This window comes from Leptopilina heterotoma, unplaced genomic scaffold, assembly GCF_015476425.1.
Source record: "Leptopilina heterotoma isolate Lh14 unplaced genomic scaffold, ASM1547642v1 Lhet_97, whole genome shotgun sequence".
Lineage (NCBI taxonomy): Eukaryota > Metazoa > Arthropoda > Insecta > Hymenoptera > Figitidae > Leptopilina > Leptopilina heterotoma.
Window position 1 is genome coordinate 160,030 of NW_025111203.1, and position 15,593 is coordinate 175,622.

The following is a 15,593-nucleotide window of genomic DNA, read 5'->3' on the forward strand; positions in this document are numbered from 1 at the left end:
GAAATTCAACAGATCCGATAATTGGATTCGATTATTAAAGTAATAAATTTTTGAAAAATAAATGAATTTAAAAAATATTTTCCTTAGTTTGAGAGTTTATTTGAAGGAAACAAATTCACAGCAGAGTCCTTTAAACATATGTTCCGTTTTGCTCTATCTTTTTCTGCTGTGCAATTTGGTTGAACGGGTCAGTAGAATAGATTGTTGTTGTGTTTTATTAGGTGAGAAGTGACTGCAAGCTACCAGTTCTATATCTCATCGACTCAATCGTCAAAAATGTCAAAGGAAATTATCTAGGCCTATTCTCTCATAATATTGTCAATACATTCTCTAACGTCTTTGAAGAGGTAATTTACATTTTAAAACTTGTTTCTAATTTTTATTTTGTGTATTTTCAGGGTTGCCACTGTTCAGGGAAATCAGGGAATTTAGGAATTATCTTTAAAAATAATAAAATTCTTCTCCAAAATTCAATTATTTTCAAAAGTAAGAAAATTCTTCGCAGAATTTCAGTTATGTTATAAAATTAAAAAATATATTCTCGTCAAAATTTCAATTATCTTTAAAAATAATAAAATTCTTCTCCAAAATTCAATTCTTTTCGAAAGCAATAAAATTCTTCGCAAAAATTCAATTATGTTCAAAAATTAAAAAAAAAAATCTCTTCAAAATTTCAATTCTCTTTTAAAAAAATCAAATTCTCAAAAATTTTAGTAAAATTCTTGGAAAAATTTTAATTATTTTCAAAAATTGGTCTCAATTCAATGATTTTCACTATCTATTTAGATACATTTTTTTAGACGAATTCAATTATTTCAAAAAAATGTTGATAAAATTCTAAGCAAACATTAAATTATGTTCATAAATAATAAAGATTTCACAGGAATTCAATTATTTACAAATTTTTTTTTAAAATTTCTTCGCAATAATTCAATTATTTTCATGAATAATAAAACTCATAGAATTTAAATTATTTTTAATACAATTTATAATCAAATTACTTGAAAATTGTAATTATTCTTCAAAATTTTATAAAAATTCGCCAAAAGAATTCAATTATTTAAAAATTTGTTGATAACATTTTTTATCAGAATTCAATTTTAAAAAATATTAATTTATTCAATAAACTATTTATTTTTGTATTTAAATAATTGAATCCTCGTAGAATTTTGTAATAAAAAATTATTTAAATATGAAATTTAGTCAAAATTTTAGATAATAATTGAATTTTAAAAACATTATAGCATGAATTTTTAGGAATAATTGAATTTTGGAAAAGTTTATTTAAAATTTTTGTTAACTTATTTCCAATTTTTATTTTCAAAATTATTTTAATAACATTTGATGAAAGGATTCAATTACATTTGAAAATGTTTTAATACAATTTTTCAAAAGAATTCAATTATTTTCAAAAAAAATTTTAATAAAATTTTTGAACGGATTCAAATAGGTATTTAAATAAAATTTCCTAAGGAATTAAATTATTTTGAAAAGTTTTTATAAAATTCTTTGTAAATTTCAATTAATTTCAGAATTTTTATTTAAAAGTATTAAAAAAAAACATTATTTTCAAGAAATTTAAAAAATTCTTTAAAACAATTTAATTATTAATGAAAACTCTAATTTTCTAAATTCTTTTCTATTAATCATTTTAATAGAATTTTATAATAAAATTATTAACTACAATTTTTAATAAACACGATTATTTTAAAAACTTAAAATAAATTTTTCGTAAAATTCATTTACTTTTAAAATATTTAATAAAATTGATTAATAATCTCTATTATTTAAAAAAAATTCAAATAAACTGTTTGAAGCAATTAAATTATAAAAAATTTTAATAAAATTCTTTCTAAGAATTAATTTATTTTCAAAACTTTTAATAACATTCATTATTCGTCGAAAGAATTAAAATTTAAGAATCATTTAATTATTTAATAAATTAATTATTTTTCTATTTAAATAATTGAATTCTCGAAGAATTTTCGAATAAATAAGGATTTAAAAATTAATTTCAATTAAAATTTTAGGTAATAATTGAATTCTTGCAACGGATTTTATTACATTTTTTTAAATAATTGAATTCTTTTGAGAAAATTTTGAAAATAATTGAAGTTTTGCCAAGAATTTTATTCAAATTTTTAAAAATAATTGAATTTTAGAGAAGAATTTTATTATTTTTTAAGATAATTGAAGTCTTAAGACGAATTTTATTAAAGTTTTTTTTTTAAATAATTGAATTCTTTTGAAAAATTTCATTACAATAGTGGATTTTGAAAATATTTGAATTTCAGAGAGAGAATTTCATTATTTGTGAAATTTAATTAAATTCTTGCAAGAAATGTTTAAAAATAATCACATTTTTCTCAAAATTTATTTAAAATTGTATTAAAAATGATGAAAATCCTATAAAAAATGTTATTATTTATGAAAATAATTGAATTCTTACAACGAATTTTATTAAATTTTTTTTAACAATTGAATTCATGTGAAAAATTTTATTACACTTGTAAAAATAATTGGATTCTTGCGAAGGATTTTATTAAACTTTTTGTAAATAATTAATTATTTTTTTAAATTTTTGGATATCTAGATTATTAAAAGTTGTTGAATTTCATAAAGCTTTGAATTTGAAATTTTTTGATAATCATAATTCCTAAGGATTAATAATAATTTAATATTTATTCAAAAAAGAAGTTATTAATGTTTTTGAATAATTTTACAATTAAAAAAATTCGTCAATAAATGTAATAGAAAATTTTTTTAATCATCTAATAATTTTTAGTGTGAATCAGAATATTCTTTAAGGTCAGGGAAAAAGTCGAAATTTTATCTGGAAATCAAGGAAAAACAAAATTAATTTTTTGTGGCAATCCTGTAATAAATAATTTTTGTTATGTCAACGCTCAGCATCGAGAACTATTTTTCAAGAGGTTTTAGAGATGAAAAATGCCTCTAATTTCACTTTTTAAAAAATAAGTAAAGTATTATTTCAAAATAAGTAAAGGAAACTTTTTTCTTCTGAAACCTTAGAAAAAATTTTCTTTTTTGCGAAAAAAAGATTTTTTGACGCTGAGCGTTAAAGCTTTTTAGTTTGCAAGTTTTTTTTTTTTTTAAGGGAAAGCTTTTATAATTAAGAAAAAGAAAAGAAATTGTAAGGAAGGAAATTGATGAAATTGTTTTATCGTCAAGATTTATAATTAAATTTTGTTAGTGACAAAGAATAATGAACAGAAGGAAAGATTTGCGGTAAGATTTGCATAGGCTTTATGAGGAAAAACTATAAGATAATCGTCTGATCGAACGAGGTCACTGACTTGAACTTATACTCATGTAAAGCACATCTTGAGTTATTAAATTATTGGTGATCAACCTTCGTTTCAATATCTTGTGGCGAACATCGATAGCCATTAGATTATTCAACAGGGTTTCCATAGGCATTGAAAATCGAAAAAATTTCCCTTATTGTTATTATAATATTATTGCATTAAAAATAATGTTAAACATTAAAAAATTTTCTGAAAAAAGATGTATTTTCTTTAATAATCGCTGAGAATTTTTTTTTTGTTATTGTGAAACGTCACTCATTTGTAATTTATTTTGTAAAAATACTCATTTGTAAAAAATAAAAAAAAAAATGTTGTACTTACAGAAAAGTGAAATTTATAAATGAAAACCTGTTGAGTAATTAAAAAATTCAATTTCCTTGAAACTTGCAATTTTTATTCTTAATTTCGTGCACGTTATTTTTTTTATCTCCTCAATTTTTTTTCATTATAATTTTTCTATTTTGTAAGAGTATTTTTGTAAATAGCATTTCTATTAAAATTGGAGTAAAATTGATTGATTTTCCTTTCGAATGTTGATGTTTAAATGATAATATTTCTGTTGTTATTTAGGTTGATGAAGCAACAAGGGCGAGTATGTTTAAATTACGACAGACGTGGTACAATGTTTTTCCAGCAAAAAAATTGTATTTATTAGATGTTAGAGTTAATGCCGTTGATCCAGCTTGGCCAATTCGTCCATTACCTGCGAGTATATCTGGCAGTTCGATTCACGTCAATCCTAGATTTTTCTCAGTGGTGAGAATATATTTTTTATTTTGCTTTTCTTCACTGAAAATTTCAAGAGTAATATAAATGTATAACTCATTTTTTACAGCCGAGACAAAATTCAAGTACTCCAAGTACTACGCCCATTTCTTCGACAAATTTACAATCAAGCAACAATACATTAACAAGTGAAGCGGCAATGAGGGAGCAACTTTTAAAGAAGGAGCGTGAACTTTTGGAATTACAGAAGAAAAAAATTGAACTTGAATTACTTCAGGCAAAAGCTAGTTTGGAACAGCAGCAAAGACAGTTATACAAACAAGTCGTCAATATGAAGACTGATCAGGTGAGAAAAATATCTTTTTCTTTTTTTTTCACCTTACGTTTCGAGCAAAGATTTGTCAAACGAAGAATATGAATGTTTTTAATTTTTTGAATTAGAATTAATTATTTAATTGCTATCAACAAGTTTTTAACTTTAATACATTTTTGGGTCTTATGCGAAAATAGAAAATATTTAGAAAATATTTTCTAATATTTCTAATAATGTCTTAAATATTTTTAAGTGATTTTTTTAATTAAAGAAGAAAAAGGAACTTATGAAATAAATTATTTTCTAGACTGTGATGCCAACACCTCCAGCTTCGTCAGCAGAGAGCAATTTATCATCAGAAAAATCTAATTCACCTAGTCAAGCACCAAATAAATCTAAACAGGTATTTAGGCAATTAAATAAAAATGTTTTTTTATTTTTAATAGTTATTAAGTGAATAATAAGTAAATATAATTTCTTTTCGATAAATGAGACAAACTAATCATAATATTCCACAACTTTTTTGGGTTTGAGTATTAATTTTTTATTTCATTATCTCGTTCACTAAATTTCTTGATTTCTTTAATTTTTATTCTTAAAAAAATTTTTAAATTAAATTAAATTTTTTTATTTTTGTCATTACAATTTTTATTTGTAACTAGCAAATGTAACGCCCGAAACGTAGTATCCCACTTATTATTGTTTTGCAAATTAAAAAATTTTATACATTTCTAAATATAATTATCAATTTTTGAATAATATAATATTCATATTTTTTAAAATTCACCTATTAAGTAAATAATTAATTATTCTTGTTTATTATTTTCAAAAATTTCAATAAAATTTTCTAAGAAATTAAATTATTTTGAAAAGTTTTGATAAAATTCTTTGTATATTTCAATTATTTTCAAAATAATATTAATAGAATTTTACGAAAGGATTCAATTATTTGAAACAAAAATTGTAATACAATTTTTCGAAAGATTTCAATTATTTTCTAAAATTTTGAAAAAAATTCTTCGAAACAATTCAATTATTTTTATGAATGGTAAAATTTTTCTTAAGAATTAAATTATCTTTATAAAAACTAAAATTCTTCTTTGGAATTCAATTATTTTCAATACAATTTTAATAAAATTTTTCGAACTGATTCAATTATTTAAAAAAATTTTTTTAAGGAATTAAATTATTTTGAAAAGTTTTGATAAAATTCTTGGTAAATTTCAATTATTTTCATAATTTTGAATTAGAAATATTTAAAAAAAAAGCTACATTATTTTCAAGAAATTTAAAAGAATTCTTCAAAAAGATTAAATCATTTACGAAAACTCTAATAAGCTTGTTTTAAAAGAATTTAATTTTCTATTAATCATTTTAATGAAATTATTAATTCCAATTTTTAATAAACACGATTTTCAAAAAAAAAAAAATATATATATATTATTATTATTATTTTTTTTATATTAAAATATATATTATTGTATTTTCAAAACTTAAGAGAAATTCTTCATAAAATTCAGTTACTTTTGAAATATTTAATAAAATTTATTAAAAAACTTTATTATTTTCAAAAACTGTAAATAAATTTTTCAAAATAATTTAATTATTTAAAAAAATTTTAATAAAATTCTTGCTAAGAATTAAATTACTTGCAAAAATTTTAATTACATTCGTTATTCGTCGAATGAATTAAATTTTAAGAATCATTTAATTATTCAATAAATTAATTATTTTTGTATTTAAATAATTGAATTCTCATAGAATTTTCTAATAAATATTGATTTAAAAATGAATTTCAATTAAAATTGTAGGTAATAATTGAATTTTAATAGCATTATAGCATAAATTATTACAAATATTTGAATTTTGAAATGTTTTTAAATTAAAATCTTTGAAAATTTGAATTTTTTAAAAAATATTTCATGTTTTTATTTTCTAAATATTTAATTGCAGAATTTCCGAATAATCGAAATTTCGTAAAATTGAATTGTAAACAAATGGTTTTGAAAATTCTCAGAGAACTTTTTAAAAATTATTAAAAATAATTAACTTATTGATTTAAAGAAGAATTTTAGTTAAAAATTCTAGAAAATAATAATTAAATTGAAATGATGAAAATAATTTTGAAGAAGTTACAGTGACAACATTCTTATAATATTATAAAAAAATAATGATTTAATCACTGAGTCATATAAAAAAATATAAAAATTTCTAAATAAATTAAAGTAAAAAATTTTTTTGAGTATCTAATAACTTTTAGAGTGTATCAAAACATTCTTTCATTTATTATTTTCAAAAATGTTCCTCATTTCAATGTTTTTCAATATCTACTATTTTAATAAAATTTTTCCAAAACAATCTAATTATTTAAAATTTTTTTAAATAATTTTCATAAAATAATAAACATTTCACAAGAATTTAATTATTTACAAATTTATTATAAATTTCTTCACAATAATTCATTTTTTTTATTTTCATAAATAATAAAACTCATCAAAGAATTTCAATTATTTTTAATACAATTTTAATCGAATTCTTCGAATAATGTAATTACTCTTACAATTAGAATGTTTATTAAAATTCGTCATCAATTTAAAAATTTGTTGGTAAAATTCTTTATGAGAATTAAATTTTAAGAAACATTCAATAATTCAATAAATTGTTTATTTTTGTATTTAAATAATTGAATTTTAATAAAAATTGATTAAAAAATGAATTTCAGTTAAAAGTTTAGATAATGATTGAATATTAAAAGCAATATAGCGTGAATTTTTATAAATAATTGAATTTTAAAATTAATTTTTTTGAATAAGGTTAATTGAATTTTTTTTTTAATAGAGGCATTTCACGTCAGAAATATCACGATTTGCAAAGGGTATGCCGATTTGCGCAAAACTTCGTGGGATTATAGTTCTATATAAGAGACTTCTTTCCCCCAAATTTTTTCAAAGAAAAATTAAAAATTGTTGAAGATACGCCATTTTGAATTTTAATATTAATTTTATAAAATTTTGAATATCTCGGAATTAAAAAAAAATTTTTTAAACAATTTTTTGTTTATTTACTCCTCTATGAGAAAAATGTTATTAATATATTTGAATTCCTTATGAATTCACCTTTAATTTCATAAAAAAAATTGTTTAAGAAAATTAAAAAAAAATTTTTTATGTAAAAATTAATTTTTTTTAATAACTTTACTTGCATTTCAAAATATATACTTTTACATGAATAATGTGTAAATTTCATAAAAATCCATAAACAATATTCCAAGATATTCAAAATTTTATAAAATTAATATTAAAATTCAAAATGGCGTATCTTCAACAATTTTGAATTTTTTTTTGAAAAAATTTGGGGGAAAGAAGTCTCTTATATAGAACTATAATCCCACGAAGTTGGTGACGTTGGTGACGTTTACAATGATTTAGAAGAAAAAATAATTTTGTCTTAATAAAAATTTTACAATGTTTCTAGAACAAAAAGTTAAAAAAGAATATTTTGTAAACGTAAAATATTGTTTTCTGAATGAAAAACATCATATCTCATATCTCTTATTATGTCGATTCTTAAAACCTGGAAACAAATTTTTAGAAGGCCTGGAAATGTCAGGGAAATTTTTTTCAGATTAGTTGTAGACACCCGGTTAAAGCATATGTGACGCTCCACGAGAAAAGGGACCTTATGACAAGAGTAAATAAGGTCCCTTTTCTCGTGGAGCGTCACATATATTGCTTCAAAAGGCAAAATTTCTTTTTTGTATTTATGAAATAAATTGCAGTGAATAGTAAAATTAATTTTATTCTTCCAAACAGTTCCCAACGGCAACAGCGACTCTTTTGAAAAAAGCTTCTGCAGCAAGTAACGGTCCGCGGATAGCGCCAGCCAGTAGCATCGCAGTGGCGTCTGCGAAGCCAGTCTCGCGAGATCCGAGGCTGAAGGTTCCGCCGGTGGAGGCAGATCAGCAGAACGTCCCTCAGGTGGATCCCCGTCTTCGGCCGGGGAACAGCAGCGAGGCGGAAGTTTGCGGAGAGGAGAAGCCACAAGCACCGATACCCACAGTCCTTTCGGAGCAACTCAAGCAGCAGATGATCTTGAAACAGGCCGTGACTAGCACTGACAAGAAACCTCCGTTGTCGCTCGACGACGACGACGACGACGACTCCAGTATCTCAAATTTAATCGTTAGTAGTAACAATAATGCTAATGCAAACCTCAACAATAACAATAAAAATTCCAGTGGTAATGCAAATAAAGATGCTGTCGTCTCGCATCGAAAAAGCCAAAAAAAAGAACCCCGCTCGTCTAGTAATAGTAATAACTCAATCGTTAGCAGTTTGAAAGTTATTCAGAATCAGTCGGTAAATAATAGTAGTAGTAGTAGTAGTTCTTGTTCGGCATCGACAGCGAGTATTCGAGGAGGCGAGTCAAATTCCAAGTCGTCAAAGGACTCAAAAAGTCCCAGTAAACGTAGTTCATTAACATTGTCCGACAGTGCCTCGTCTTTTGCCTCTTCCAAATCCTCGCACAGAAAATTAGGTTCCAAATCACGTTCAAAGCAGCCGCATTCATCGCCGAGTAAAATTCAAAAAATCGACAACAGAGATCAAAGTCCAGTTAGGTCGAAATCGCGCGAAAAAGAAAATGAGGACAATAGCTCCTCGTCCTCGCGAGCCTCACCCCAATCCTCATCCCAATCATCATCCAAGAGTCGTAAGAAAACATCGTCCAAATCTCGTAAGCGTAGTCCGAGTCCTTATCGAATTCCGAGGCGCAATGATATCATCAAATCCACGGGCATTTTGAATAATTCCATCGGCGGCCTCAACGAGGAGGAGCAGTCGTCAGGTTCGTTGATAGTGTCGCCTCCGCATCCGCCCACGTTCAAGGAGATCAGACCCGCGGCCAGGCAGAGGAACTACATGAGGCGCAACAAGGACGGAAGTCTAAGTCCAGAGCCAAGTGTCACCAGTCCGACGACGAGCAATCAGCAGCAGCAGCAGCCTCTCTCTGAATCGCTCCTGGACGCGTCGACCAAGGACGAGGATCTCAGGGGTTCGCTTCTCATACCCGTCGCCACGACCACTTCCAGTCTCGCCGAAAAGAGTGAGTATCGTCTTCCTTCAAAGACATCAACGACTAATTTTTTTTTCATCTGCCTTCTTTGTAGATTCGTACATCTTAAGGTTGTTGTTTAACATTGGTTCAAGGAAGGCGAACTATAAAGTAAGTGGCGCAATGATTGACACGAGACATATTCCATTCACATTCCTCGAAAATAAAACATTATTTCAGGTATTTCATTATTTCGTTATTCAATTATTCTTTCAGAATTTTTAAAAGGATCGTTTTAATGGAATATGCCAAGTTTGCTTGAGTTTTTCCTGTTTTTCAATTCTCCTTTTTTGTTCGAAATATTTTCTCATCGCTTATCAGTTTATTCGCTGCACGCTTTTTTTTTCTTTTTTTTATAATTACAGGGATCATAGTTAGTCGCCTTTTTTCCTCTTTTACCCTTTTTTATCCCCTTAAGGGAAGGGTAAACCTATATTTTCAACTATATGAAGAAATTATTTTAAATATTTAATAAAATTATTGTTATAGTAATTTTTAAAATTAAAAAAAATTTTTTTTTTTTATTTTAATTTTCTAATTTAATGGTCATAAAAAAAATTGGTCAGAAAATATTTTTATTTATTTATTTAGATAAATATATACGGGCTGTGCTCATTCGTACAGTGTATTTTGATCCTTTTTGAATTTTTATTTTTTCTAAAAATTGATAGAGTTGGAAATCCATACGCAATTTTGTAGAAAATATGTTTTTGTATTCATAAAAAAATTGCCAAATGAAAAAATTAATAATTAGAAAAGTTTTATCATTCAAAAAAAAAAAAAAAAATAGTTTTCAGGTTAAGAATTTAAAAAAATATGATTATTATTAAATTTTATTATAAGAAAACTCATTTTTTTCCAACTAATTTCAGAACATAAAAACAAATGAGTGTTTGTATAATAAAATTTAATAATAATCATATTTTTTTAAAATTCTTAACCTGAAAACTATTTTTTCTTTTAGAAAATTACAAATGATTGCAGAAATTCAATTATTTTCGAAAATTATAAAATTTTTCGCAGAAATTCAATTATGTTTAAAATTTTTTTTTAAATTCTTGGCAAAATTTCAAATATGTTGAAAAATTTAAAAAAAAATATTCTCTTCAAAATTTCAATTATCTTTAAAAATAATAAAATTCTTCTCCAAAATTCAATTATTTTCAAAAGCAATAAAATTCTTCGCAAAAATTCAATTATGTTCAAAAATTAAAAAAAATTCTCTTCAAAATTTCAATTCTCTTTTAAAAAAATCAAATTCTTCTCCAAAATCCAATTATTTTCAAAAATTGTTCTCAATTCAATGATTTTCAATATTTATTTTAATAAATTTGTTCAGATGAATTCAATTATTTAAAGAAAATTTTGATAAAATTCTAAGCGAACATTAAATTATTTTCATAAATAATAAAAATTTTCTAGAAGAAGTGAAGAATTTCAATTAGTTTTAATACAATTTAAATCGAATTCCACGAGAAATTCCATGAAAAATTTTATTAAAATTCATCAAAAGAATGCAATTAATTAAAAATTTGTTGATAAAATTCTTTATCAGAATTCAATTTTAAGAAACATATAATTATTCAATAAATTGTTATTTTTGTATTTAAATAATTGAATTCTAGTAGAATTTTCTCATAAACATTGATTTAAAAATGGATTTCAGTTAAATTTTTAGATTATGTTCAAAATTAAAAAAAGATTTATTAAAAAAATTTTATTAAAATTCGTCAAAAGAATTCAATTATGTTGATAAAATTCTTTATGAGAATTAAGTTTAGAAAAACATTCATTTATTGAATAAATTATTTGTTATGGTATTTGAACAATTGAATTCTCGTAGAATTTTCTAATAAAAATTGAGTTAAAAATAAATTTTTAATTAAATTTTTAGGTAATAATTGGATATTAAAAGTATTACATCATAAATTTTGAAAAAGTTTCAAATCAAAATCTGTGAAAATTTGAATTTTTCATACTTTTAACTGACAATTATATAGAATTAATTTTTCTAAAAATTTTAATTCAATTTTTTTGAAATTATTTTAAGTTATTATTTTCTAAATATTTAATTGAAGAATTTCCGAATAATTGAAATTTCGCAACGAATTTTTATTACATTTTTTTTTAAATAATTGAAATCCTGTGAAGAATTTTATTATTTATGAAAATAGTTGATGTCTTGCAACGAATTCCCTTTTTTACCTAATAATAATACGTGAAAAAAATTACTTTGACCCCTGTAATTAAACTTTTGCAATCTCTAGCAATTCAATAGAATTTACGAAATTTATTTTTTCTTGACCTCACTCTTTTAATTTCTTTCATGTGGATGGAAAAAATTGTGTTAATTAAAAATTGTTTAAAAGTATTTATAAATATCAAATGTTTTCCTTCTTATTTTCAATAAACTGATAGAATTCTAAAAAAAAGGTACCTTGACGACAAAAAAATGTTAATTTTTTAATTTTAATGTTAATTTTAATGTTAATTTTTTTGTCGTTAAGGTACCATTTCTTCACAATTTTATCAGTTTATTGAAAATAAAAAGGAAAAAAAATTATAACGGATTCTTTGATCGGGACCCTTAATTTTGTTACACTTGGCATAACTCCACATTAAAAAGAAAAGAAAATAAAAATTGTACAGTGAATTTTTTTTTTGTTATTACTAACTATAACAAAAGCTAAAAGATTTTTTGTACACAATTTCAATTAGGTGAGTAATTTTAGTTTGAAAGAAAATTTGCAATTAATTTTTGCTTCTTTTTCACTCGTTAAACTGTTTTGAAACTTTATGTATACCTATAATTATTGTACTTCTAAACAATTAAAATTAAATCATTTTTGTTTTTTAACATTTTTTGATTTTTTTGATTAACTTATTCATATTTTAAATCGAGTTAAAAAAATTTGTATTTTTGAAATTTTAGTTTGTTTTTTGATATTTCGAAATTTAATTTATTTTCTATTTCAATTTTTTGAAATTTTACATTGAATACCAATTTAGTTGACAATTTGTATATTTTTATTTTTAATAAATTGATTTCTAACTTTTTTGAACGATTTATTTTAAAATTGAATCAAGTTTTACAAAAATAATAAAAGAAAAGTGGATTCAATCGTCTTCTAGAAAAAAAAATAAAACCCAATTGATTGTTTAAATAGATTAGGAAAAAGTGATTAATAAAGATTTTTTTGTAAATATAATGTTAATTTCCAAATATTTTCCCTAAGCTATTAATTTTACACCATTTTTTCTAGGATCAATCATCGTCGAATAAATAAGAAGATGAGCATTCTTCAAAAATGTGTGTCTCATAAATAAAAATCGTTGATTTACAAAATAGAATTTAACTTTATTTACATAATTATTGCAGGTTCGGACAATGGAATTTTTTTCAGGAATGTGAGTGATGAATGTGTCATTTTATTGAAATCATTTACTCGATTTTTTTCCTTATAACAGGATTATGTAAAATGTGAAAATAAAAGCATAAGAGAAGTGTCGATGAAACTCTTCCATAAAAAAAGAAATAAAGTGTTGATATTGGTCAATTACTGGAGTTCGCCTTTCTTGTTTCTTTCTTCTTTTTCCAAAAAGATGTACATTTTAATCTATTATATGTATTATTTTAATAATTAAAATTAATTTCTCTCGTATAAAATACTGTTTTATCGGATATTACTTTTAATTGAAATTTAATTTGAAATTCAAATTCTCTGATTTTGAATTATAAGTAAAAAAATTTAAATCAATGATTTTAGGTATTTTTAAATTAGTCTACGTTTACTATGACTTAATATTTTTATTAACTTTTTTTTATTAATTTTTTTGTTTATTTTTTTTTTATTAATTAATTCTTATTAACTTACTTCGAGCACTTAAAATTTAATTGAAAAAATACTGGTTTTTCTTGCGCTTTATTTTGTTTTGTTAATTGAAAGTAAATAATAATAAAATTTTAAGGATTCTGAATTGTCTAAAATTATTTAACTCAGATTTTTCTAAAAAAAATTCGCTTTTAACTAATTTAAAAGCAAAAGTAAATTTCTGATTTAAAGCCAATTTTTGATGAATAAAATTATGAAGATTTTTGTTTGCTAAAATATTAGCAAAAATGTATAAGTTTCTATAGTTATAATCTACTTCTAAAAGTTATGTAGATAAAAACAATTTAACTTTTTCGATTTCTATACGTGTTAATACAGCATTTTTTCAGTAAATTATTTTTTAATTTGCAGTTTTTTTTATTTATTTTGTGACAAATAGTTTATTTTCAGAAAATAACAATCCTTAAGTCATCGAATGTTTCTTGGGAAATTTTTCGTTGACTAGTTATAACATTTTTTTTTTATTATAAAAAGATTGAAATTATTTAAAAAACTAATAATTAAAAAAATTTTTTTTAACAAATATCACAATTAATTAACACAATTAAAACCGTTTTTTGTTACAAAATAATTTTTTTATTATTATTATTATTATTATAAATTATAAGCTACAAACTTATTTATTTTATTGATCGTTATTTATATTTATAAATATATTTGAGTCAGTGATAATTAATTAATAATAAAAAAGTTGTTTTAATAAAAAAAAAGAAAAAAAAAACGTTATTGTGAAGAGGTAATTAAAACTTTTACATAAACACATTTTTTTAAACTCTTTCTATATTCTTGAATAATTTTTAATTTCAAAGTAAACAAAAAGAGAAATTAAATACTTATTTTTTATAATTATAAATATGTTTATAAAAGTCGTGCGAAAAAAACTAAAAAATAATTTTAAAGTTTCCAAAAACTACTCAATTACTAGACAGACAGAATTAATTTTTAATTAAATTATTTTTTATTCGAAAATTATGGTCTAGATAACATAAAAAGACATTCTCGAAAATTTGAATTTATTTCGCAATTTAAATTTTATTTCCTTATAAAATAAAATCTTTATTTTACTTTAACAGCAATTTAATAAAATATAATTGTTTCTTTCTTTTACTAAATTTAACGTGTAATAAAAAAAATGGTTAATAATATAAAATTAAAAAAGTTGAAAAATTAAAAAAAAAATTGAAAAAAATTCGAATTTGTAAGTTTTATGTAAAAAAAAATGGTTAATTTTCCTAATTGAAAGAAATGTCTTTTTTACATTTGTGTGCTTTTATTAATTTGTGTACGTCCATATCAAAAAGGAGGTACCAATTTTATTTTTACGAGTTGTGAATATTTTCATAAGGTAAGTTTAAAAATTCTTGATGTTTGATTTTCGTAGAGAAACTAATTTTTCAATTACGTGAATATAAAATATTTAATAGAAAAATAAAGAAATGGAAATATAATTGCGAGCAAAGTTAAATAAATTAAGTGTGATTAATAAATTATTATTAAAAGAATTTATTCCCATAAATCCATGTATTAAGAATTTGTCAAACGAGATTAAATCCAATTTACAAAGGTGAGTAATTTACACATATTTTTTTTTATATTTTTTTAATGCGCACTTTTATTTTGAAAATTAATGAAAATCTTTTTCATATGGACCTACACATTTAATAATTAAATTTTTGAAATAAAAATTATTCTCATATGTGAATAAATTTTTTGTATGTATGATCTCTAAATATGTCTCTGTTATAACCAGTATTTGGCAAAGCTGTTGATGAGCGGTCCAGTTGGGTAATTTTAATTAAAAATTCTTTCGACTGTTCTCGATTAAATATGTTATTTATTTAATCGAATTATTTTCTCTTCTTCGCATAAAGGGATTTATTTTATTTATTTAACAAATTATCAATAATTTCATAAAGAGAAAACTTTATTTTGTGTTCCGTTAATTTATATTATTTTGTTCTTTTACAGAAGAAGATTTAGATCTCCGTGTATTACCTCCTGTTAGTGCGAATAAAAGACAAAGTTCCGAGCATGAAGAACCGACTGTTACTAAAAAAAGCAAACTCGAAAAATTCGACGCGTAAGTGAAATTCATACAATTTTCCAAATTTGATGAAAGAAATTAAATTGAAATTAATTTCGGTTGAATTTTTAATAAGGAACAAATTTCATAGCGCATCCTTCAGTTTTTATGAAATTCGGCGGAATATTGTGTAAAAA

The 15,593-nt window shown here is 22.7% G+C and overlaps 1 protein-coding gene across 3 annotated transcripts in view; it reads left to right on the forward strand.

The window, feature by feature from the left end:
- Window positions 1-15,593, forward strand: part of LOC122512348 — a 49,136-nt gene that overhangs the window by 18,654 nt on the left and 14,889 nt on the right. For all 3 annotated transcript variants that reach the window (XM_043628126.1, XM_043628129.1, XM_043628127.1), the window contains exons 3-8: window positions 222-347; window positions 3,900-4,085; window positions 4,165-4,401; window positions 4,676-4,771; window positions 8,181-9,471; window positions 15,342-15,453. In XM_043628126.1, the coding sequence (XP_043484061.1) occupies window positions 222-347; window positions 3,900-4,085; window positions 4,165-4,401; window positions 4,676-4,771; window positions 8,181-9,471; window positions 15,342-15,453 (2,048 nt within the window). The remainder of the gene's footprint in view (window positions 1-221; window positions 348-3,899; window positions 4,086-4,164; window positions 4,402-4,675; window positions 4,772-8,180; window positions 9,472-15,341; window positions 15,454-15,593) is intronic.